At 36.6% G+C, this 23,073-nt stretch overlaps 1 protein-coding gene across 2 annotated transcripts in view; it reads left to right on the plus strand.

Annotated features, from left to right (window-relative positions):
* Positions 1–23,073, plus strand: part of HECW2 (HECT, C2 and WW domain containing E3 ubiquitin protein ligase 2) — a 180,073-nt gene that overhangs the window by 69,051 nt on the left and 87,949 nt on the right. Inside the window, exons 1-3 of one of the 2 annotated variants that reach the window (XM_070732127.1) lie at positions 6,701–6,814; positions 12,651–12,758; positions 16,763–16,857. In XM_070732127.1, coding sequence (XP_070588228.1) covers positions 6,709–6,814; positions 12,651–12,758; positions 16,763–16,857 — 309 coding nt within the window. In that variant the 5' untranslated portion in view covers positions 6,701–6,708. Of the gene's footprint in view, positions 1–6,700; positions 6,815–12,650; positions 12,759–16,762; positions 16,858–23,073 lie in introns of those variants that run through there. The other variant, XM_070732126.1, reaches the window with a different exon arrangement.

Below are 23,073 nucleotides of genomic sequence, written 5' to 3' on the forward strand. Positions count from 1 at the left end.
ACATGCAGGTAACATTCCAAGGCTTGGCCTAGAACAGTGATGGTGACACCTTTTTGGCTCAGGTGCCCAAAGCGTGCAGGTTTGCAAGATAGCATATATGTTCATGCCCACAATGCAGTGCCCTCCCTCCATGCATGTGCACAATTCCCGTGCTGCCCCCCCATGCATGCGCACGATCCCCATGCTTCCCCCCCGCATGCATATGTACAGGCCTCATTGAAGGCTCTGGACTTCCAGTTGGCCCATTGGGCCATTTTTTTCTGTCCCCAGGGTTCAGGAGGCTTTCTTAAAGCTTGTGGAGAATGAAGAAGGCTGAAAATCAGTTGGCCAGTGCGCTCATGCAGGTGGGAGCTGAGATTGAGCAACGCCTGGTGTGCCCTCCGATATGGCTCCGTGTGCCCCAGGTTCGCCATCACTGGCCTATATCAGAACTGGAGTATAGCAGTAGATGTTCTTTGTGATCATTCTAATATATAATATATAATCAAATGATGGTTAGGTAAGATAAAATTAATAATGTTAGTATATAAAATATATAATATGTATACTGCATATTTAAAATAACAGTCTGGTTACATATTTATTTATTTTTTATTGGTTTTGTAATGTGGAACTATAGAGTACTGTATTTCTGTTTCTTCCAGATTGAAAATATGAAGAAAGCAATAGTTTAATTTACTATATTTATAGGGATCCAGGTGAAATTATTATCTGTGTCTGATTTAGTAAATGCCAGCAGACTCTTTATATTGTTACTGCATTTTTAGTATGTCATTTTAGAGAAAAACAATTTCGTTACGGAAATCACTGTTAAAGCAAAGTGACAGTGCTTACGTACTGGCGATAATATCTTAACCAGTTGGCAGAAATATTTTATACAGTAGAAATAATGTAAACATAGTTGGGAAAGATACAACTTAGTGGCAGAACATATGCTCCTCTTTCTGATACTACATTAATACGGCTGGAAAAGATATTGATCTAAGATATCTTTACAATATAGTGGGTAGATGGGAAGACTATTATTCCAATTATCCATGGAGATGTATTTCTCTGCATGTGTGCCTGACCTATAGAAATAGCAAAGAATAGGAATCAAAACGAACATGGCAAAAATGGCATGAATGGGTTCAAAAGAGAATATAGAAATAATATATTATGAAGCAACAGTACAATCGAAACAAACTACAGTTACCTTGTAAATAGTTATTGTATTGGCAGTTCAGTGTTGGCAAATACTTCAAAAGAAAAGGATTTAGGGGTAGTGATTTCTGACAGTCTCAAAATGGGTGAACAGTGCAGTCAGGCGGTAGGGAAAGCAAGTAGGATGCTTGGCTGCATAGCTAGAGGTATAACAAGCAGGAAGAGGGAGATTATGATCCCACTATATAGAATGCTGGTGAGACCACATTTGGAATACTGTGTTCAGTTCTGGAGACCTCACCTACAAAAAGATATTGACAAAATTGAACGGGTCCAAAGACGGGCTACAAAAATGGTGGAAGGTCTTAAGCATAAAACGTATCAGGAAAGACTTAATGAACTCAATCTGTATAGTCTGGAGGACAGAAGGAAAAGGGGGGACATGATCGAAACATTTAAATATATTAAAGGGTTAAATAAGGTCCAGGAGGGAAGTGTTTTTAATAGGAAAGTGAACACAAGAACAAGGGGACACAATCTGAAGTTAGTTGGGGGAAAGATCAAAAGCAACATGAGAAAATATTATTTTACTGAAAGAGTAGTAGATCCTTGGAACAAACTTCCAGCAGATGTGGTAGATAAATCCACAGTAACTGAATTTAAACATGCCTGGGATAAACATAGATCCATCCTAAGATAAAATACAGAAAATAGTATAAGGGCAGACTAGATGGACCATGAGGTCTTTTTCTGCCGTCAGACTTCTATGTTTCTATGTTTCTAGTTTCATTTATCATTTAGTGAATGTAATAAATATTAGAAAATAAATGTATAAAGTTTAATGTATACAATGGAATGTAACAGGTAAAAAAAAACTACTATAAGAACGTTAACAGAGATGGTTTATGATCTGTAAAATGGAATAAATTGTGAGTTGAATTATATGTGAAAACTTAATAAATAAATTTTGCAAAAAAAAAAGAAATAGCAAAGAATTGGAGAAATGTACATTATGGTAGTATATTAATCCTAGAAAGTTTTCTTAAATGTAATCACACTAGCTGCTCCCAATTATTTAAATAGATCTATTCCAAACATGATTAAGTCAGGATTTAACTCAGCTGACTTATCTCAATATTCATAATATTAATACTTAATACTAAAACGGGACATTTCAGATTATACTTTTACAGATCTTTAAAATTGATGTAGCTTTCTGGAAGTATTATCTGCTATTTAAAAGAAGATACAATAGCATTGGGCTTCTTCAGATCAAGCATTTATTTTAAAAAGCTTCTTCATTTTGTTAATTTGTCTAGATCAATAAAGCAATCTTTAAAAAAATAAGTCTAATATTTTGAATATTCCACAGGCATTTATAGTTATTGACTTACCTCCTTGCAGCAAAAAACAAATAGCCAGTTTTAGCCTTTGCCCTGCAGCAATCTGCCTCTGTGCAGCTTTAGTTTCACTTTCATTTTAACACCATGGGCTTGTCGGCAACTTCAATCAATTAACTGAGTGTTGGAAGGCAGATAATCAGTGGCTTGTGGTAATCGGGCTCTGCTGCAAGGAGGTAAATTGCTGGCTGGCTGGGGCTACATTTGGTGTATAAGAAGCACCCAGTTTTCACCATCTTTTGAGGGGTAAAAAGGTGTGTCTTATACTCTGAAAAATATGGTAATAATAGTAAGGGCATATTTCTCTTGGGGAGGTATAGCACCAGCACTTTGCATATACAAAATAAATGTATGAATAACAGCTACAATATTATTATTATTATTATTATTATTATTATTATTATTATTATTATTATTATTATTTAGACTTGTATGCCACCCTTCTCCGAAGACTTTGGGTGGCTCACAGAATACAATACAAAAAACAATATATAAACCAATAGTTATCAATTCAACAGTTGGGATCTAATCAGTGTGTATCTACTTCTCTAATCTAAAGACAGGACATTACATTGAAGTTGCATTGATCTTTGGCTTGGATCATCGCCATTGCAATACAACCACTTCAAGAGTGACTGCTAATATTGGTAGGAAGTTTTTCATGCCAGAATAATTTATGACCATGGAGGTCTTCCAGGAAGCCTGTTGTCCTTTTTAGTTTCATAATAGGTACTTTGGTTCTCAGAGACATCTGTGTGATTCCTTTGAACCTGTTCTTTTTTTCTTTTTACTCAGGATAATTTATCTGGAGTCACATATAACCTCTAGGGACAAATTTAAAATTACTGTATGAACTAATCTGATTTCATCTGGTATTATTCTGCTGCATTTTATAACTGAATAGATTGATGGAATGTAGTTCGTTTAAGTTTTGGACACTACACAAGTAGATTTCATACTTCTTTTGCTTAGAATTCCCACATTAAAGAAATTTGATGCTGCATTGTTAGTATAGTACGTTTTTCTTTAATCTGAAAATAAATATATTAATTTTACCAAAAAATTTATGTTTTGAATTCAAAGGCAGCCATTATCCTTTAAGTAAAAATGGTGTTCTAAAAGAAGGCATACCTAACTTACTTACTTATGATAAGTATTTGACAATAATCCCTAAACAAATTATTTGTTAGGTTTTTCAGTTGCCAATTTTCATCAGTCAGTTTAAAGGGTAAAGAAACATAATTTTATTGAAACCACCTTTGCCGCTAATATTTGCCTGATGTTTTTTGAACTTTTTTGTGTGTGAGTCTATGCTTTTGAGTCAATGTTGATTCCTAGCTGTTGTCGGGACAAGTCCCTGCAATTATTTTGCTCCCAGTTTCTACTATGCTACCTTTAACTCCTACATCAAACTATTTGTCTGTGTCTCTTTTTAAATTATATCTCTCAGCTAATCCCTGAAAGGAGACAAGAAAAGAAAGATGGAGGAGGAAGGAATAACACAGTCAACATATTATGTCACAAGGCAGATTGAAAACTGCATAGAGGCAGGAAATAGAATGAACTGGATATAGATTTGCCCTAGCTTTTTAGGCAGCTAAGAATGATGTGAAATATAAACCCATGGAAATGCTGAGGAAGGTAGGAGGTATAATTACTTTGTGGTGTCCAGTTGCAGCATTTTAGTGAATTAGTGTAAAGAATGGCATATATTGTCTATCAGCATATTTTAAAATGTAATGTTAACAAAGGTATATCCTTTCATGGAGTGCAGCTATTTAGTTGGAAGGAGGAAAGGAATTGTTCTCAAAAATGCCAAAATTTACTTATCCAGTCTGTGCCCAGCTTTACCAAAAACATAAAACAACAGGATATGTTTTCTTATTACTGAAGTATTTATGAAATAATATAACTTACACTTTAATAGCAATTCCTAATTTTCTCCTTAAAAACCTTGAATACAGGAGATACTGTTTTTAGTTTGTTCTCCTGATGAGTCCCCAGATTGTCTGAGAAGAAATTTCTTAAGCTGCATAGAATATCAGAGGAAAAATAATAATAACCCCATTCAGTAGGCTAAATAATTAAGGAATAAGCTATGGTTTGATGTGTGTTACTATTAGACATTTCTCAGTTCAAATAGTAAGCAGAAATAATAGCAACACAGTACATCTTTTAATAATATGATTAAAAATAAGATTACTTCCTCTAGAGTGCTTCCAGCAGAGAGCTTCTAGTACCAGTACAAAAAATGCATTACACAATTTATGATTTTTTTTGTTAATACAGTTAAAAAAAAAGATGGAAGAAAGCAATATGAAAAGACATGAGGGTCATACAAGATGGATGGGTGGGAGTGTTGATTCATATCAGAGGTGGGTTCCTACCAGTTTTAAGTGTGTTTTTAGAACCATTAGTAACTTGGTGATGACATCATGGCTCCTCCCAGTTTGGACTGGTTTTCCTGAACTGGTAGCAACCCCTTGGTGACATCACAATGATGTCACAGAACTGGCTCAGTTGGTGCTAGTTCATAGGCAAGGCACTGCCATCTCTTTCTTTTTTTTTGAATGTTTTTTAATTTTTTTAAAAAAAACATTTTTTCCCCTTCTGCACATGTGCAGGAGCTGGTTTCTGGCACTTTGCATGCAGTGATCATCTTGCTTTTGGCTTTTGGGGGGAAATTTTTTGTCACTGAGCATGCACGCCCGCATGAAGCATGTCCACGTGGCACAGGAGGAAGCAAACTGGCAGCGATGTAAGTTAGAACTTACCCCTGCAGTGCCAATTCTGTTGGTGTCTCCATGGGTGCCACCATCTTGGATATTGCTCCTGCGCATGTGCAGAAGCTATTTTTTATTGCTATTGGGGGTGTGTGCCCAGCATGCCCCTCAGCAAGTCGGCAGCAAAAGCATCCACAATCCACCCCTAATCTAAACATCCCCACAATAACAGAGACAAAAACAACTATACAAAAGTGAAACATACAAAATAAAAATAAGTGAGGATAAAGATGAAAATAGCAACATTAAATCATGGGAAGAATGTCTGGAACAGCTCAGTGTTCAAAAGTTTCTGAATGACTAACAAACAGTCAGCCTGAACTTTATAGAGAGACTGTTTGGCCCTGCTATAGAGAACAGCACCTCTTTGTCTTAGCCCCATCCCAACAACAAATCTCCCCAAAGTGTAGGATTTGTGGCAGTTACTCCCTTGTAGATTTAACTGGACAAAATGATGGGTTTTGCTAACTGGTCCACAGTTGTTGATCTCTCAGTTGGTCTACAGGGAAATCTGACCCACTGGTGGGTTGGGGAAACAGAAGATTCAAGCTCTTTGCTTTCTTCTTTAAAACATTTCCAGTGAAATTACTTTGATATAACATTTTAGCATTTTAGGGACCTTAATGATCACCAGATGTTTCCAATATTATAGGTTCATGTTTTTTTTTACTATAGCCAAAATGGATATCTTTGAAACATAAAATGTGTTTGGCTCATAATGTCTTCTGCCTTGGCAGGATTTTACTTCAGTTAAACAGTGTCAAGTGAGAAACCATGTACAGTATAGGCCAAGATTTTCTTAAAATGGAGACATTGTATTTGCTAATCTGTTTACATGTCAGCACACCAAAGTTGTTGAGAAATGTAGCAGCCAGCAAGATCAGAATTACATTACTTCTCTAATATCAAAGCAGTGATGCAATAAATATAAAAGATTGATGGTTCATTTGTTGCTTTCTCTGACTAATGCGATGATCATTTATGTTTGTTTTTTAAAAATCCTGTTTATTAATTCTCCGAAGTCTTCCATGGAAAACAGTAAAGGAAGGAAGTTGAGGGAGGCTGGGGACTTTGTATCCTGTATCCTTCAAATGGGAGTAGCTACATATAAACTAATCTGAAGGACAAAACACTTCATCTGTGTTTTAGAGCACCAAAAGCAGTTAGCTCTGTAGTTAAGGTCGCTGTCAAAAGCAATATTTCTTTAGTATTCCAAAAATCCCCGTCTTTAAGAACTCTGAATCTAACAGCCAAAGGAAGATGACAAATGCAAAAGTACTTCTCCAGTGAACTCATAATGATGCCAGCGATGGTTGAGCATAGCAACAACTTTCCTTTTTCAAGAAGTCAGCTTTGTTTAAAATGGAGAAAAGAGCTGTCCTATGGATAACAGAAACCATAAAGAAGAGACTTCCTTGCTAAGTCATCTCCAGATAATTAACCTGACATTAATTGAACAAAGGTGTTGGCGCATGATACTCCCATCAGGTAAGGCAGAAAAAGAAAAGTGAAGGATGCTGTTAAAAAACTTAAGAGCATAGTTCTAGGCATGACAATTCAGAAGTCTTCTTTAGTTTCTGGGATTTATTTATACATAAATTAGGGCTGTGAAGAAAAGTGCTTCTGTGTATGTGTTCATAATATTTTCTTGTGACCACCCAATAACTCTGGAAAACACTCAGAAAACAAAATTCAGCTGCTTTAAGACATGTCATATCTCCATGTATCTGTATTCACCCTTTATGAGTTATGAGACTATTCACTTAAAATGGATTTTCCTTAGAAAGCATAGGATAAATGTATTTACTTTTAAGAGTAGAGGAATTTTAAAATAAAAGACTGACATGATATCATAATAGCTGGACTTCCAATAAGAACTTGATAATTCAATAATGCTAAAATTTTGTAAAAAATGACACATTTGTGACATCGACATTTTAGCAACATGTTCAGCAGTAGTTACCAGACAGATTTGTTTTACAAATTAATACTACATTATGATTTTGTAGTGGTATATATAACATGTACACTACAAGATGTACTGAACTGTAATAAATTGATTTTGACAATCAGTTAAAGAGAAAATATAGCACTACTGGTGCTCTGCTGTTTCTTTAAAATTCTTTTTTTTGTGTATGAATTGAAAAAAGAAAAGAAAAATATAGGATAGTAAATACTGGATGATGGGGCTCTCCCAATAGAAAATAATAAATATCTCCAATAATAAATATTGGAATTGCAGGAAAAAGATAAATCCAAATTTTACAAAATATGGGAAAGTTGGTACAAATGGCTCAAACAGAAAAAGTACATTAAAAACCTAAAGGAAAAGGAAAACAAGACAATCCTTCCTTTCGTACCCAAATAGAATGAAAATATTTAGAAGTACTTCACCATAAATCAATGGAACATAAAACCCCTAAAAACGAATTCATACCTTCCACAAAAATATCCAAAATGAATACAATATACTGTAGTATACAGAACTAAAGAAAATAAACACACAATTCCAAATACTAGGTACAAATACTAGGTTGCTTGATAGTGATAGTCAACAATATGGTTGACAAATTATGTCTTTTATACAACAAATAAATATATGTATTTAGTGAAAGAAAATATTAACTGATGATAAGCAAATAACTATCTATGTACATATATCGAACATCAGTGAAACTGAACGCTCTATATGTTCTATAGGTTTATAAGCTGATTGGTCTGTCTACATTCCTTCACTTTTCTTTCTTCTTCTTTTCTTTGTATGTTTTGTATGCTTTGTTTAGATTGTTTTTTATATGTAGAAACTTAATAAAGATTATTTTAAAAAAGAAAATAATCAATATCTGACAGTGAAAGTGAGAATCATAACTCTAGAATCTTACAGTTCCATTCCAAGACCAATTTTATTTATTTGTAATTATTATTTTTATTTGTTTGTCTTAGGTTATGTGGCTCTTATTTCTGCCTTATTTCTGACTATGGGATAATGTTATGAAAGAATTTATTTTGAATTTTCACTTAAAGATGTTAGAATGAATCCAAATGTAAAAATAATGAAGTTTATCTTAATGAAATTATGGCTCAATTCATATGGTAGGGTGATGATAGCATCTGCCTTGAAGAAGTAGTAAGAATCTGTATGGAAAATACTTTTCAAGAAAAGTGGATAATAATTTACTTTTCTCTCAGGAATTGATGCAACCATAATATAGCGGCTATACAGTATAAGTAAAAAGCACAGTGGAACTGTTATGCAACAGCTATTGTTTCCTTTTCCTGTCTCTTAATGCTTATGTGTGTTAAGGTTTAAAAAGTCTTGTTCCTAATTATTTTTTTCTATAGCAAATTAAATGAAGTTCTCTCCCCCACATTCATTTTATTCCATTAGGAACAGAAATGGTCCTTTGCTGTCCATCTTATTCACAGCGTTAGTCTTAATAGCAATGTAGGTAATGACTGAAATAAGGAAATCGATTTAATTAGTGTGCAATCCTACTTGGACTACATAAATTGAAAAAAGCTATTTATGTTGGAGGCAAAATGTTATAAGGAAGTTCTTACCACTATGAAAAATAATAGTCTATATGAACTGAACCAGAATTTAATTCTTGCATATTGAACATGTGGGGTTTTTTGCTCAATTTTTTGGATTATTTCACAGATGCTACAAAACTATTGACTATAATTCAGAGATTACACATTCTACAGTTACTATATCACATTTCAAATGGCTTTTATTCAATAGGCCAATGATGGTGAATATATGGCGCACGGAGCCACATCTGAGGCACAAAGGTGTTTCTCTCTGTCAGCTCCAGTGCACATGCGTGTGCTGGCCAGGCGATTTTTGGCCTTGGGGGAGGCGGTTTTCGCCCTCCCCAGTCTTCAAGAGGCTTCCCTGAAGCCTCTGGAGCACAAAAACAGCAAACCAGAAATTCGGAAAAATGGATTTCCGGTTTGTCCATTAGGCCGTTTTTCACCATCCCCAGGCTTCGGGAGTCCAGAGGCTTCAGTGAGGCCTGTGCGTGTGTGCGTGCGGGTAGGGGGCAGCACATGAGTTATGTGCATATGCAGGGGAGGGCAAAGGTGTGGGTACACATCCATGTGCTGGTACACACATGCACACTATAGTGCGCATGCACACACCCTTTTGGCATACGAGCCAAAAAAGGTTCGGCATCACTGCAACAGACAAACCATTCTTAACCATAAGAAAATCTCATCAAATCTCTTATGATAAGCCATTGAAAACATGATTAATGCATACCAATAAAGGAAAACAACTATAGTCAATCCAGTTTAAAAGACAAATATTTTCCCCAGCAAGATAATCTTTACAATGAAGATAGCCCAGTGGGCAACAATTTCCAGTTTCATATGAGAATTTTCCTGTTTGCGTTCTCTTCGTAATTATTGCAGATTTGTTATAGATTTGTTTCTTTTTTCATTTTTAGTAGTCCTTTGAAATGTAAATGCTTTTAGGGAATTTCTTTTCCATGAATTGTAAGCCACCCAGAGTCATTGACTGAGATGGACAGCCACAGAAATTGACTTTGTAAAGAAATAAATCAGATTGAACCTGCTATGTTAATAATAAAATCTGTGGTTGCTTGTGATACACTCGGAAGCCTCAGCTACTTCAAGCTGCTCCAGCAAGTGCAAACAAGCATTTGTTTACCCAGCTGCCTTCTCCCTCCAACTCCACATGGCTCCCCAGCCCCAGTTGGCAAACATTCACTTGTTCCTCAATTCAGGCCAGCAACTAGGCCAGCAAACATTGATTTGCCCAGCTGTCTTCTCCTCCAGTTCCCCAGACAGACCTTTCATCTTTTGCTGCCTCCTTTTTGGACCCAGCTTCTCCAGCAAATGTTTCATACTTTTCTAATTTTATTCCTTCTTTCTGAAGACAGTCCTATCTTCGCAAAGCCATGCTGTCTTTGGAAGAAGAGGTTCTAAAGACAGTGCGTTTCTGCATTGATAGCCAGAGCCTTGAGAAAGCTACGCTGTCTTCAGAAGGAATGAAAAAAAGTAGGAAATGTTTGCCCGAGAAATTGGGTCTGAAAAGGAGACATCAAAAACAGTGTCGTGCTTCTGTTTTGACCATGGCAGCTGGGCGTAAATAGCAAAACGTTGGTGCAGGGAACTGGGATAAAAGAACCACGTAGTCTGTGGTTTCTACCTCTCTGGAATCACAAGGGCAGAGCCTTTCAGCCAATGAAACTTTTAAAATATTTACAATCCAATACTGCAGAGCATCATAAATCTCAGTTATCTAAAACACTGTATGTAATAGGTACAAATTTTAAAATTCAGTAAACAGTAATATATTACCTTCAGAACTCAAAATGCAATGTTTAAAACAAATATAAAAGAGTCTCAGTATTTATACGCAACAATGAAGGAACCACAAGACGTTTCTACTGTGTTACTTTTCCCGTTCTCCAACTTCCTGAATGTCAATCTGTGACAATAATAGAAAAACTTAAAAGGCTTACCTCAATCAGTTTCTGGAACTCAATCCACTATCAAGCATTTTGGCAGATGATGGTAACATTATTCCTGCTCTTGTAAAATCCTTGTATTGAAATCCCCTTTATACAGCTCATAGAAGTACTATGACAGATATAATGGAGATCTGGGATAGATAGATATGGTTTCAAAGCATATTCTGTAAACAGTATCTTCTCTAAGTTTTCCTTAGGGAAAAATAGTAGAATTCCCCCCTCCCCAACTATTCAAAGAATGGGATAATTTAATCTTTTCACCAAGACAGTTATATTATGATTTAGAAAAAGATTATTGACTAGCAGGGAGTTCCATCTCGAAAGGTACACACACATAGTACAGTAGTGAGCGTCTAATGTCCAAGCATGCATTCTGTTACAATTTTGATGCCTTTTTCTGGAGCTTCAACTGAGAAAACTGCTGCTGTTACTGGGTCTTGTGTATGCCAGGGCAGAGGGATTTACTGTCTAATACTGAAGTGCAATTATGCCTTTAGTGAAGCATTTCACAACCCGTTGCTTTGTCATATCTAAGAAAGAGACTTTATTACCCTGCTCAGAAGCGTTTTGACATTTAAGGGACTTCTTGACTCTTGTTGAGGCGCAGGCGGCAGCTGGGGCCAAGAGGGCCTTTCCACAACTTCAAATAGCTTGCTAATTGTCCCTGTTCATAAACCAGAAAGCTCTACTTGTTATCACTGATGCCTTATTCACCTCCCAGCAATGTGTGCTTTATATGGTGACCTTAAAGACCATTCATGGGTTGTTACAGACATACTGTGGCATGTCCATGAAACATCACTGCTTTGTGAACTTATATCTCCCAATAGGCTACAACATGCAGTTCAGGGTGCTGATTATAATTTATAAAGCCTTGCATGACACAAAACTGTTTTTTTTTGGGGGGGGGGGGGGTTGCTTAAATGTTGAATGAATGTATTGGTATGGAAGGAGAACTAGTCTACTCTATTCCAGTTAGGATATAGTATTATTTCTTTTTAAATTTGATAAAAACAAAACTAGTCTTATCAAGTGGTCCCTTCACAAGCTGGGCATGCCCCAGTCTTTTGGTTGCGTCAATATTATCTAGTTAGATCAAAGGAGTCTAACTATGCAGAGGTTGCATACATCCTCTGGAGTGATCCTCACCAAGACTTTATTGGCCCCAAAACTTGCTGGCTTTCAGAAAGCATTAACACCCTTTTTCATTTGAATTGGAATGTTAGATGTGCCTTCCTTGGGGATGGATGATGAGCAGAATGCTTTTTATTTCTGTTTTATTGATTGATGTTTGTAAGGTTTTGTTAGTCACTCAGAGGCACTATGGCAAGTGGTAAAAATATAAATATTTCCTTCCTTTGTCTAAAAACTAGAAGAATTATATTTGGTACATTATTCATTTTGAGCTTTGTCAAAGGGAAATCCTTTGTCCAATTATTTTTTAAGAAAAAAAACAATACTGAGAATGAACAGAGTTGCTTTCAGAGGAATGAGATTAATTAAATCTTAGTTGTGATTTTACCTAGTTTGTGTGTGTGAGAGAGGGAGGAAGTGAGAGAGAGAGAGAGAAAGAGAAAGAGAAAGAGAGAGAGAGAGAGATCATCCCTGAAATGCAGAAAATTATATTTATTCATTTACCTTGATATTGATTTTACTATTTTAACTCCATAGGGAGGTTTCCATGGAAGGTGTTCATTCATCCACTGCAATCCGCTGGCTGAAATAAACAAAATTTCAGGCATACAGTAGTTGTAACATGGATTAATTTCCCTAACACTAAGGTATAGAGGTCATATTTTAATCAATTTTCCCTATTTTAGATGAGAGCTCACCAGCAAATTTCTGGGATTCCAAAAACCGTGGTGTGACTGGAACACAGAAAGGGCAGATCATATGGCGAATTGAACCTGGTCCCTATTTTATGGAACGTAAGTCCTCTGATAACACAGAATGTATATATGTGAATAACATTTCTAGAGCTTAGCATTTTTGCAATGAGTTTTAATATTCCCTAGAATTTATATCCTATCAAAATCTTATCACGCAGGAGGCAATGGCAATACAAATCTGTTGATTGAAAAATATTGGTAGGTAAGCAGTGAATTGCTACATAAGTATATTACATTACTGAGTTTTGAGGCAAGTGGTGTTATTCAAACTGTAGAAAAAGGGAAAGAATTAGTAAGCCAAAGGAAATGCAACAAGCTGATAAGAAAACACTACGGTAACTTTTGTTCTTTAATTGCTTACATTTCTTGTTTTAGGTTCAGCTGAAATGAGAAAGTATCAAGAAATTTGCTAACATTTTGTTCATATTTTTATCTTTTTTTGCTTTACAGTTCTTCTTAACTATCTTAGAGCTTGAACAACTTTTGCAGCAAATTATTTATAAATTCATCTAAAATGAATGGAAATTTAGTAACTTGGGTCCTAAATAAGAATCTAATAAATATCAAGGTAGCATTAAAAATATAAGCTGTTCCAAGCATCATGGTTTGGTTTTGTTTTGCAAAATTAGATGTTCAAATCTGATAAATTCAGTATAGGGGTATCTTGGTACTCAACTGTTTTGGAACACATCCAATTTAGTACTCCACACCTTTTTACACAAAAAAATGTTATCCAGGTTCTCGTTTGGTACTCAACACAGAAACTAGAACTTGTGACTCATTAGAGTGATGGGAAATTTTTTTTAATACTCATTATTTTTGGTACTCATTGTGCCTCCTGGTACCATATACCAATGAGTACCGAAGTACTACTCTATACCTGTTTATAACAATGTGAAACCACAGCCATCAGTTCTTTAACTGATATTGGCCTTTATGTACATCAAATATTTCTCTAGGATGTCATATTGTATATAGTATACATAGTATACACGAGGTATTTCTGTAATTGGCAGGTCAAAATTTTTATCAATGTGCATATTTTCTGCTGTCCATGGTTTTTTTGGTATGGCACTCTGTGTGCCAATAGCCACCAGGACCACCAAGGCTAATTTATGCCATAAGCTTTCTGTTTCAGTTTTCAGATCTTGATACTTTATGATCTTCTCCAATTCTTTATCTTCTACCATTCTTTGGTATTGCCACATCAATTAACCACATTTTCTTCTTTTCAACTACAGTGAAATTTTATCAGTTTGTATTCAGGAATCTCATAATATTTCCACCTGGTCATTTTTCAACTACTTTTTTCAAATCTGTTTCCACCAATTTTTCATTACTGGTACATAAATAATTTTTACAGATGAATCATTTTGGTGACTTTGTTATGTCATTGTTTATAATCAGTTTGTGTGATCATCTTCGCGGAAGAAGAATCCAAACACGTGAATATGATGCTCAGTTTAATAACTCAGGAGAGCATACGAAGGGGAGTTAGAGGAAGAAGAAATGATACAGCTGTCAAATACAATCCTTTGATCATCATTGTAATAAGTCTTTGCCCTCCAGCTAAAAGACTGGCTTAAAAGACAGGCTGAATTTGAACTGCAGCATTAATGCTATTAGAGGAATTGAGAAGAATGCCCCCCCCCCCCATACTCTAGAGAAAAGAATAAAACAGGAAATATCCTGTTGAAATTCTTGTGGCTTTGGCAGTGAGCATAGAAGTGATCTCTTCCTCCATAGAAAATCTGGAGGAATATTAATTGTTGCATAATGATAAAGTGGCAAATTGCTCTTTAGGACTACTATTTATTTATGTATTTATTAAATTTATATGTTATCCCTCTCACTATCCAAACATCTCTGATCAGCTTACAGTATAAAAATACCCCATTAAAATATAAAAACAATAAAATTAATGGATATCGTATAAAAAAGATTGCTTTCCCTATTATATTTTAGCAGGCAGAGCTCATCTTTTCCTCCTAGTTTCCATGGGGGATAAGATGGTATCCATTTGGACATTTGAACCTTAAATAAGGTTCAGGAGAGAAGTGTTTTTAATAGGAAAGTGAACACAAGAACAAGGGGGCACAATCTGAGGTTAGTTGGGGGAAAGATGAGAAGAAACGTGAGAAAATATTATTTTACTGAAAGAGTAGTAGATGCTTGGAACAAACTTCCAGCAGACGTGGTTAGTAAATCCACAGTAACTGAATTTAAACATGCCTGGGATAAACATATATCCATCCTAAGATAAAATACAGGAAATAATATAAGGCAGACTAGATGGGCCATGAAGTCTTTTTCTGCCATCAATCTTCTATGTTTCTATGAATTAATATTTTGGCTAGATGCTTAAGTACAGTTTTCATTTTTCTGCATATGCTTTGTTGTGATTCATTAAAATTGAGTTAATAAAAATGGCAAGATTTCACCCTGAGGAAAATCAATTGACATAATTAATTGTAAGGAAAAAATAGTAATAAAGCTTGTGGGAACTGGTCATAAAGTCGAATGCCTCTATCTCTAGTATGAAGTACCAGATAAATACATAGATATGTATTTACAGCAGCTCATCATTTATACTACTGTTTCCACAGGGAGAATTCGTATGAGTTGAGTCAAAGAGCACATTTTGATGCTTGTGTAATGTTAATAAACGCTTCCTGCCTGTTTGATGTTCTGACCTGTTCCCCTTCTCTGCCCTGTGTTCTCTTTGTATCATTCAATAATAGCTTGGAACTGTAATTGTTCATCCGTTATAGCAGTTGGGGTGAAATTTGTAATTCATGTAGACAGAAAAAGTGAAGTGTTAAAAATATATTCTACACAGATTCTTGACTCTCAAGTTGTAATTTTGGGCACTAAAATATATATCTTAAATAACAAGCATAACATAGAAACATAGAAGTCTGACGGCAGAAAAAGACCTCATGGTCCATCTAGTCTGCCCTTATACTATTTTCTGTATTTTATCTTAGGATGGATATATGTTTATCCCAGGCATGTTTAAATTCAGTTACTGTGGATTTACCAACCACGTCTGCTGGAAGTTTGTTCCAAGGATCTACTACTCTTTAACAACATAATAACAACAATCATAATTACATATTCGAATTGCCACACAATTCTCAACAACTCTGAGTTTATAATTACAGTCTAGAACTTAGTATTGGATTGGTGAGCATATCTGGAATTATGGTCCCTCACACAAAAGGTGTCTATTACAAACTTCCAATTCAGCAGGAAATACTTTCATCCCTTGCATCAGAGTGGAGTTGAGGCAACTGAATGGAGCTGAGAGTTTACTGGTCTGATGTCCTTCTTGTTGGCAATGAAGAGTTCACAGTAGATTCTGCCTAAGATCGAACCCACAGCCTCCTGATTGTGAGGCTAGAACTCCACCTTTAGGCCACTGCACCACTCCCACTAATTTAGCAAGGAGTAGAAATATTCCTGCTACTCCGTAGTCCTTCAGGATTCTTATCAACCTACCAACTTCCCTTTGTCATTTAGAGTGGCAGGTGTTATATTTGAAAATGGTTGGGCTGCATTTTGATTAGTTAGGAATGGCCTTTTATCTTGTGACTTAACTGGCTCAAAAAGAGATCATGTATAACAGTGAAACAGATGCTATTATAGATTGTGGGGTCCAGGAAAAATGACAGGTGCAGGTTATTGTAGTTGCATTAAAAAAAAAAACTTGGGGAAAAATAGATGTGGAAAGCAAAGGAGGAAAAAGCTGAAATCCTTTCCTTAATTGGACTGCTTAATTTTAATTTTGGTATCTGTATAGTTTCAACGGCTTAATAATACGTATGTTGCTGCCAAAGGTTTCAAGGGCATCTCTTTTGGAGAAACAATTATTAGACTAATGATCTTATTATTTAATCAAATTGCTAGAATTTAAGTAATATGGTCTCAATGAATTGTGGCTTCTGTTGCTCTCAAGGCAGCTGTTCCATTGACTCTCTTCACTCACTATGAATTGGTCATGAATTCTTATACTTCTTTTCCTTCATTTTTTTTCCTTTTAGCTGAAATAAAAATCTGCTTTAAATACTACCATGGTATAAGTGGAGCCCAGCGTGCAACAACTCCATGTATCACTGTGAAAAACCCTGCTGTGATGGTAAGTATATATATTGCTTACAGTGGATCAATCTATTTAACACTAACATTAAACCTGTTAATTTAGGTTGACAAATAGTATTTTCCAATGAATTACTTGATTTAATGAGAATATCGACATAAAGAGATGATGAGTGATATTTTGCTCCTAAAGGGTTACATTTCATTTATTATTAAATTGTTTGATTTTAATGCATCTTGAATTTTATAATTTTGTTTTGACAGATAAGATTGTTTGGATTTGCTTAATGGCTTCCCAAAATCTGGACATGGTTTATCAGATGCCATCTCTGTTGTCATATAGAAACTATCAAATGTTATAGTTATGCCCCCTTAACCTAAATTAGCCTACTTTTTTTTGGCTAAGTAAAAGTAAATGTGCCTCTGAATAGAATTTGATTCCAGCTGAAGATGTATGCTGCCCCTTCTAAGTGTGAACCAGAACTGAACCCCCTTAGCTTTGGAGCCAAAACAAAGTTATGAGCAGGCTGAGCAGATCACAATAAAATATTTCTCCTTCTCCTTATTTCCTTCAACTTACCTAATTAATTCTTATTGATGAAATAATATTGTGATAGATTAACAACTTTGTAGAACTTATTTGATGTAGTGGCTATGGCAGCAGGTGAAAAATCATAAGATCCGGGTTATAGTCTTGCTTTGGGCACAGTGCCAGCTTGGTACCTTGTGCCACTCTCTCTCTCTCTCAACACTCGGAAGCAGGAAATGTTAAGCCACTCAAAAAAAAACCAACCCTGGTGTGGAAACAGTGCACTCAGAATAGCCTTTCCCAACTTACTGTCATGCCGAGGTATTTGCTGTATCTGTTGTACACCTGGAACATTAGTGATACTGACCAGGGCTGTCGATTTTCTAGTGCAACAAATCTGATTAGACTCAGCTTGAAGAAGGCTGTGTTAGCAAAGCTATCTTTAGTATTTATGTATGCACCTGGCTGAGTAAAAAAAAAAGTTCCCATCTTTTTGGTTAAATGTATATTCATTAGAAATATATTGTATTTTTCAGAGTATAAGACGTACAGGAATAGAAAACACACCTTAGTTTTTGGGGAGGAAAATAGGGAAAAGAATCTGCTTACCAGGTATTCATCTGGCTAGCGTCATTTGTCTGGTCAGCTTCAGCACATTATTTTATCCCATGGTTAAGGGCTTAAAAATTATTCTGAGAGAGTAACAGTGAAAGAGCTTGCAAGCCAGTAAGAGCTGGGAACATCATTAGCACCTGGAAAGAAACAGTCTGAGCAAGTAGAGCAATGGAAAAAACCCTGCAAAGACTTAGAGCTTAGATAACATTCTTCTTTGCAGGGAGTATCAATGAAAGAGCTTGCAAGCGGGTAAGAGCTGGGAACATCATTAGCACCTGGTTAGGACTGGAAAGAAACATTTGGAGCAAGTTAGACCAATGGGGAAACCCCCCACAAAACTAGGGCTTGGAAAACATTCTTTGTAGAGAGTAACAATGAAAGAGCTTGGGTACATTAATAGCACCTGATTAGGGCTGGAAAGAAATATCTGGAACAAGTAAAGCAATAAAAAAACTTACAAAGACAGAGTTTGGAATACATTCAGTGTTCAGTTCTGGAGACCTCACCTACAAAAAGATATTGACAAAATTGAACGGGTCCAAAGATGGGCTACAAGAATGGTGGAAGGTCTTAAGTATAAAACGTATCAGGAAAGACTTAATGAACTCAATCTGTATAGACAGAAGACAGAAGGAAAAGGGGGGACATGATCGAAACATTTAAATATGTTAGAGGGTTAAATAGGGTTCAGGAGGGAAGTGTTTTTAACAGGAAAGTGAACACAAGAACAAGGGGACACAATCTGAAGTTAGTTGGAGGAAAGATCAAAGGCAACATGAGAAAATATTATTTTACTGAAAGAGTAGTAGATCCTTGGAACAAACTTCCAGCAGACGTGGTTGGTAAATCCACAGTAACTGAATTTAAACATGCCTGGGATAAACATACCGTATATCCATTGTAAGATAAAATACAGGGAATAGTATAAGGGCAGACTAGATGGACCATGAGGTCTTTTTCTGCCGTCAGTCTTCTATGTTTCTATGTTTCTATTCTTGGCAGAGAGTAACAATGAGACCTTGCAAGCAGGTAAAAGCAGGGAATATTGTCAGCACCTGGTTAGGGCTGGAAAGAAACATTTGGAGCAAATAGAGAATTAAAAAAAAAATCAGACAGGGTTTGGAAAACATTCTTCACAGAGAGTAACAATGAAAAAGCTTGCAAGCCAGTAAGAGCTAGGAATATCGTTAGCACCTGGTTATGGCTGGAAAGAAACTTACTCAGAGCAAGTTAGAGCAATGAAAAAACCCTGCAAAGACTTAGGGCTTAGAAAACATTATTCACAGAGAGAAACAATGAAAGAGCCTGCAAGGTAAGAGCTGGGAAGATCGTTTGCAGCTAGTTAGGGCTGGGGGGGGGGGGAAGACGCACCCTAATTATCAGCCTCTTAGGGAGGAAAAAAGGTGTGTGTTATACACTAAAAATACGGCATATGTTTGATTCATAGGTGAGAGCGGGCTAGCAACTTCATCTGCTAGGCAGGATCTGACTTATCTAAGAGATAATAGTATTACATCAAGTGTTGTTAACCAAATCCCTTTTTTAAAAGGCATATAAATGAGTAGATGAGAGCCAGTTTAACACAGTGGCTAAAGGTGGTTAAGAAGCTGTGAAACCTACTCCTGTTTTAGGCACAAAGCCAGCTGGGTGACCTGGGGCCACTCATTCTACATCTTAGTTCTGGGAAGCAGGAAATGCTTCTGAATAACCTTGCAAAGAAAAGCTCCAGGCAGTAGCCAACCTTAATAATGAAGAACCAAAAACATTCCTCAAAGTACCTTACTAAATAAACAAGATATTTTAATGATTGCATGTACAGTGTATTCCTCATTCATTGAAACAAACATGCTATGCAGTTTGAAAATTACAGTTTGTTGTAGAAGACAAAATGCAGATGAAGCCCAACTGCAATTGTATTAAATTTGGGGTAATTATACCATGAGTTTTAAAAGTGTAACTGGTTTATCTCCACATTGCAGTAGGCTACTCATACTATTTGGAGACATCAGGTTAAGGAAACTATTTTCTACATTCACTTTAGACAAAGAAAATATCAAAATGGACCTTTTTCTCTTTGAAAAGATTGACAAGGGGGAAAAAATCTATTGGTCTTGGAAGTCATTTAGCCAGTATGTGATGGCAGATACAAATAAGAGCACTGCAATTTGCTATTCTCAACAAAATATCATATTTTTCGCTTCATAAGATGCTCCTGACTATAAGATTCAGTGTCCATGCAGTATTCATCTGGTTAGTGTCCTTGTAGCAAACAGCCTGCCTCCTCTGTGTCTCCTGCATCTGCCGGGAACGCTGGAGCCTTTGCCTCTGAGCAGCTAATCGGCAGTTGGATCAGCCTCCTGGTATACCGCCAATCAGCTGTTCCAGGCAGCGAGGATCAATCTCGACATTCACCACTGCTCACTGTTGTCCTTATTCACTCCCTAAGATGCACAGACATTTTCACTCACTTTTGGGAGGAGAAAAAATGTGTCTTATGGAGCAAAAATTACGGTAGGTAAAATGAATGAATCATGCCTCTGGCAAACCTGAAACTCAAGATTCCAGTCCTCTTTGTTCTGGTGATGTCACTGCTGTCCCTGGCAAGCAACCCCTGATCATTGAAAAAATTGATTTAAAAAGTGCTGCTATTGGCCAGAAAATAATTGTGCACCCTCGAAATAAACAATAGCATAGTAGCATGTGGTGTAATAATTAAGATGGGCTAGTCATTATTATTCAGGTTAACTTTATAGGGTTGTTATAAAATAGGAACTATCCTTGCCTAAAACATATTCTGCTCCTTGAGCAAGCTGAGATAGACATCTGATAACTAAAGAAAATGATGTATCAATTTCTGATATAATATAAACATTACACTTAAAACTGATGGCAATATTAAGATAACCTACGTATACAGTACTATGTATACAGTACTCATATATACATAATTCACCATCTTCTCTGTAAATTGTAGTAGCCAGGAAGAACAACAATGTATTTATTTGTATACAACAGCTATTTGGAGAAAATAAAACTTACCAGAATGCAGGGCCGCCATCAGGAATTTTGGGGCCCCATACAACCTAAGTGTCTGGGGGGGCCCCCGCCATTTTAAAACTACTTTTTAAAAGTTTTTAAGAAGATGTTAGATAATCATCTGAAAATAGCTGTAAATAAAACCCGATGTTCCCAGAATTAACTTTATTCATAAGATTATGATAGCAACAACTTGACCTTAGTTTTACTGGAACTATAGAATAATCATATAATAACTGCTGATGTTACAGGCCCTATAACTATATAAAGAAGGAACTGTGAGGATAACAGTTCAAAAGGGACGGGGGTGGTGTTTGTTATGTTGTGTTGTTTTGTTGCTTGTCTTATAAAATGCAAATACAAAATTTAAACAAACAAATAAGTATATTGTAAAATGATAGATTATGTACTATCTTATTTTTTTAATGTTTTTTTAAAAAAACTTTTTTTAAAAAAAAATCATCTGAATGAAGTAGTGTAGGATTCCTGTCTAAGCAGGGGGTTAGACTAGAAGACCTCCAAGGTGCCTTCCCACTGTTATTCTATTCTAATTATCCAGGGGGTTGTGTAGTTATCAGTGGTATTAAAATAGGAGCTGTTAAAAAAACCCAAATACAATTTCATATTGCTTCACATCTCAATATCCTTTTCGATCTAGTTTTTACGCCCATCGGTGAACGCAGGTCTGAACGAGCCCGTGGTATCCAAGTTAATTTCAAAGTACACTGCTCAAAAAAAAGTGAAGGGAACACTTAAACAACACAATATAAACTCCAAGTTGTCAATCAGCGTTGCTTCCTAAGTGGACAGTTTGATTTCACAGAAGTTTGATTTACTTGGAGTTATATTGTGTTGTTTAAGTGTTTCCTTTATTTTTTTGAGCAGTGTAGATAGAGCAGGAGGTCTCCAATCTTGGCGACTTTAAGACTTGCGGACTTCAACTCCTAGAGTTCCTCAGCCAGTGAAGCTGCCTGGGGAACTCTGGGAGTTGAAGTCCGCAAGTCTTAAAGTCGCCAAGGTTGGAGACCCTCTGATAATACAGGGATTCTATCGTTGTATAAGTCAGTGTTTCCCAACCTTTTTTGAGCCGCGGCACATTATTCATATTTTCAAAATCCTGGGGAACATTGAAAGGGGGGGCAGGGGGGGGCGGGCTAAAGAAAAGTTTGGACAAAAAACCCCTCTCTCTTCCTCCCTTTCGCTCTATTTCTCCCTCTTTCTCTCTTTTCCTTCCTTCCCTTCTTTCTCTCTCTCCATCCCTCTTTCTTTCTTCCTCTCTTTTTTGCTCTCTTCCTCTCTCCCTCCTTCCCTTCCTCTGTCTTTCTCTCTCCCTTGCTCTCTCTCTCTCTCTGTCTCCCTTGCTATCTCTTTCTTGCTTTTTTCTCTCTCTCTTTCACTGTCTTGCTATATGTCTCTTTCTTTCTCTTTGCCTCTCTTGCTATCTCTCTTTCTTTCTCTCTCTGTCTCTCTCTCTCTCTGTCTCTCTTTCTTTCTCTCTCTCTCTGCCTCTCTTGCTAAGTCTCTCTTTTTCTCTTGCTATGTCTCTCTTTCTTTCTCTCTCTCTCTGCCTCTCTTGCTATGTCTCTCTTTCTCTCTCTCTTTCTCTGCCTCTCTTGCTGTCTTTCTTTCTTGCTCTGTCTCTCTCTCTCTGCCTCTCTTGCTAAGTCTCTCTTTTTCTCTTGCTATGTCTCTCTTTCTTTTTCTCTCTCTCTGCCTCTCTTGCTATGTCTCTCTTTCTCTCTCTCTTTCTCTATCTCTCTTTCTCTGCCTCTCTTGCTGTCTTTCTTTCTTGCTCTGTCTCTCTTTCTCTGCCTCTCTTGCTATGTCTCTCTTTCTCTCTCTCTCTGCCTCTCTTATATGTCTCTCTTTCTTTCTCTCTCTCTCTCAGCTGACTGCAAGCGGGAGCCCTGACGGCGGCAGCTGGACGTGCTGCTGGACACCGTATATGCCAGGCCCGCAGCGCCAGCATGTACGACGTCCAGCAGCACGTCCAACCGCCACGTCAGGGCTCCCGCTTGCAGTCAGCTGAGAGAGAGAGAGAGAGCGCTCCCTCTCGCCGCCTCCTGGAGCTCTCTC

The sequence above is a fragment of the Erythrolamprus reginae genome, chromosome 1 (genome assembly GCF_031021105.1).
Source record: "Erythrolamprus reginae isolate rEryReg1 chromosome 1, rEryReg1.hap1, whole genome shotgun sequence".
NCBI lineage: Eukaryota > Metazoa > Chordata > Lepidosauria > Squamata > Dipsadidae > Erythrolamprus > Erythrolamprus reginae.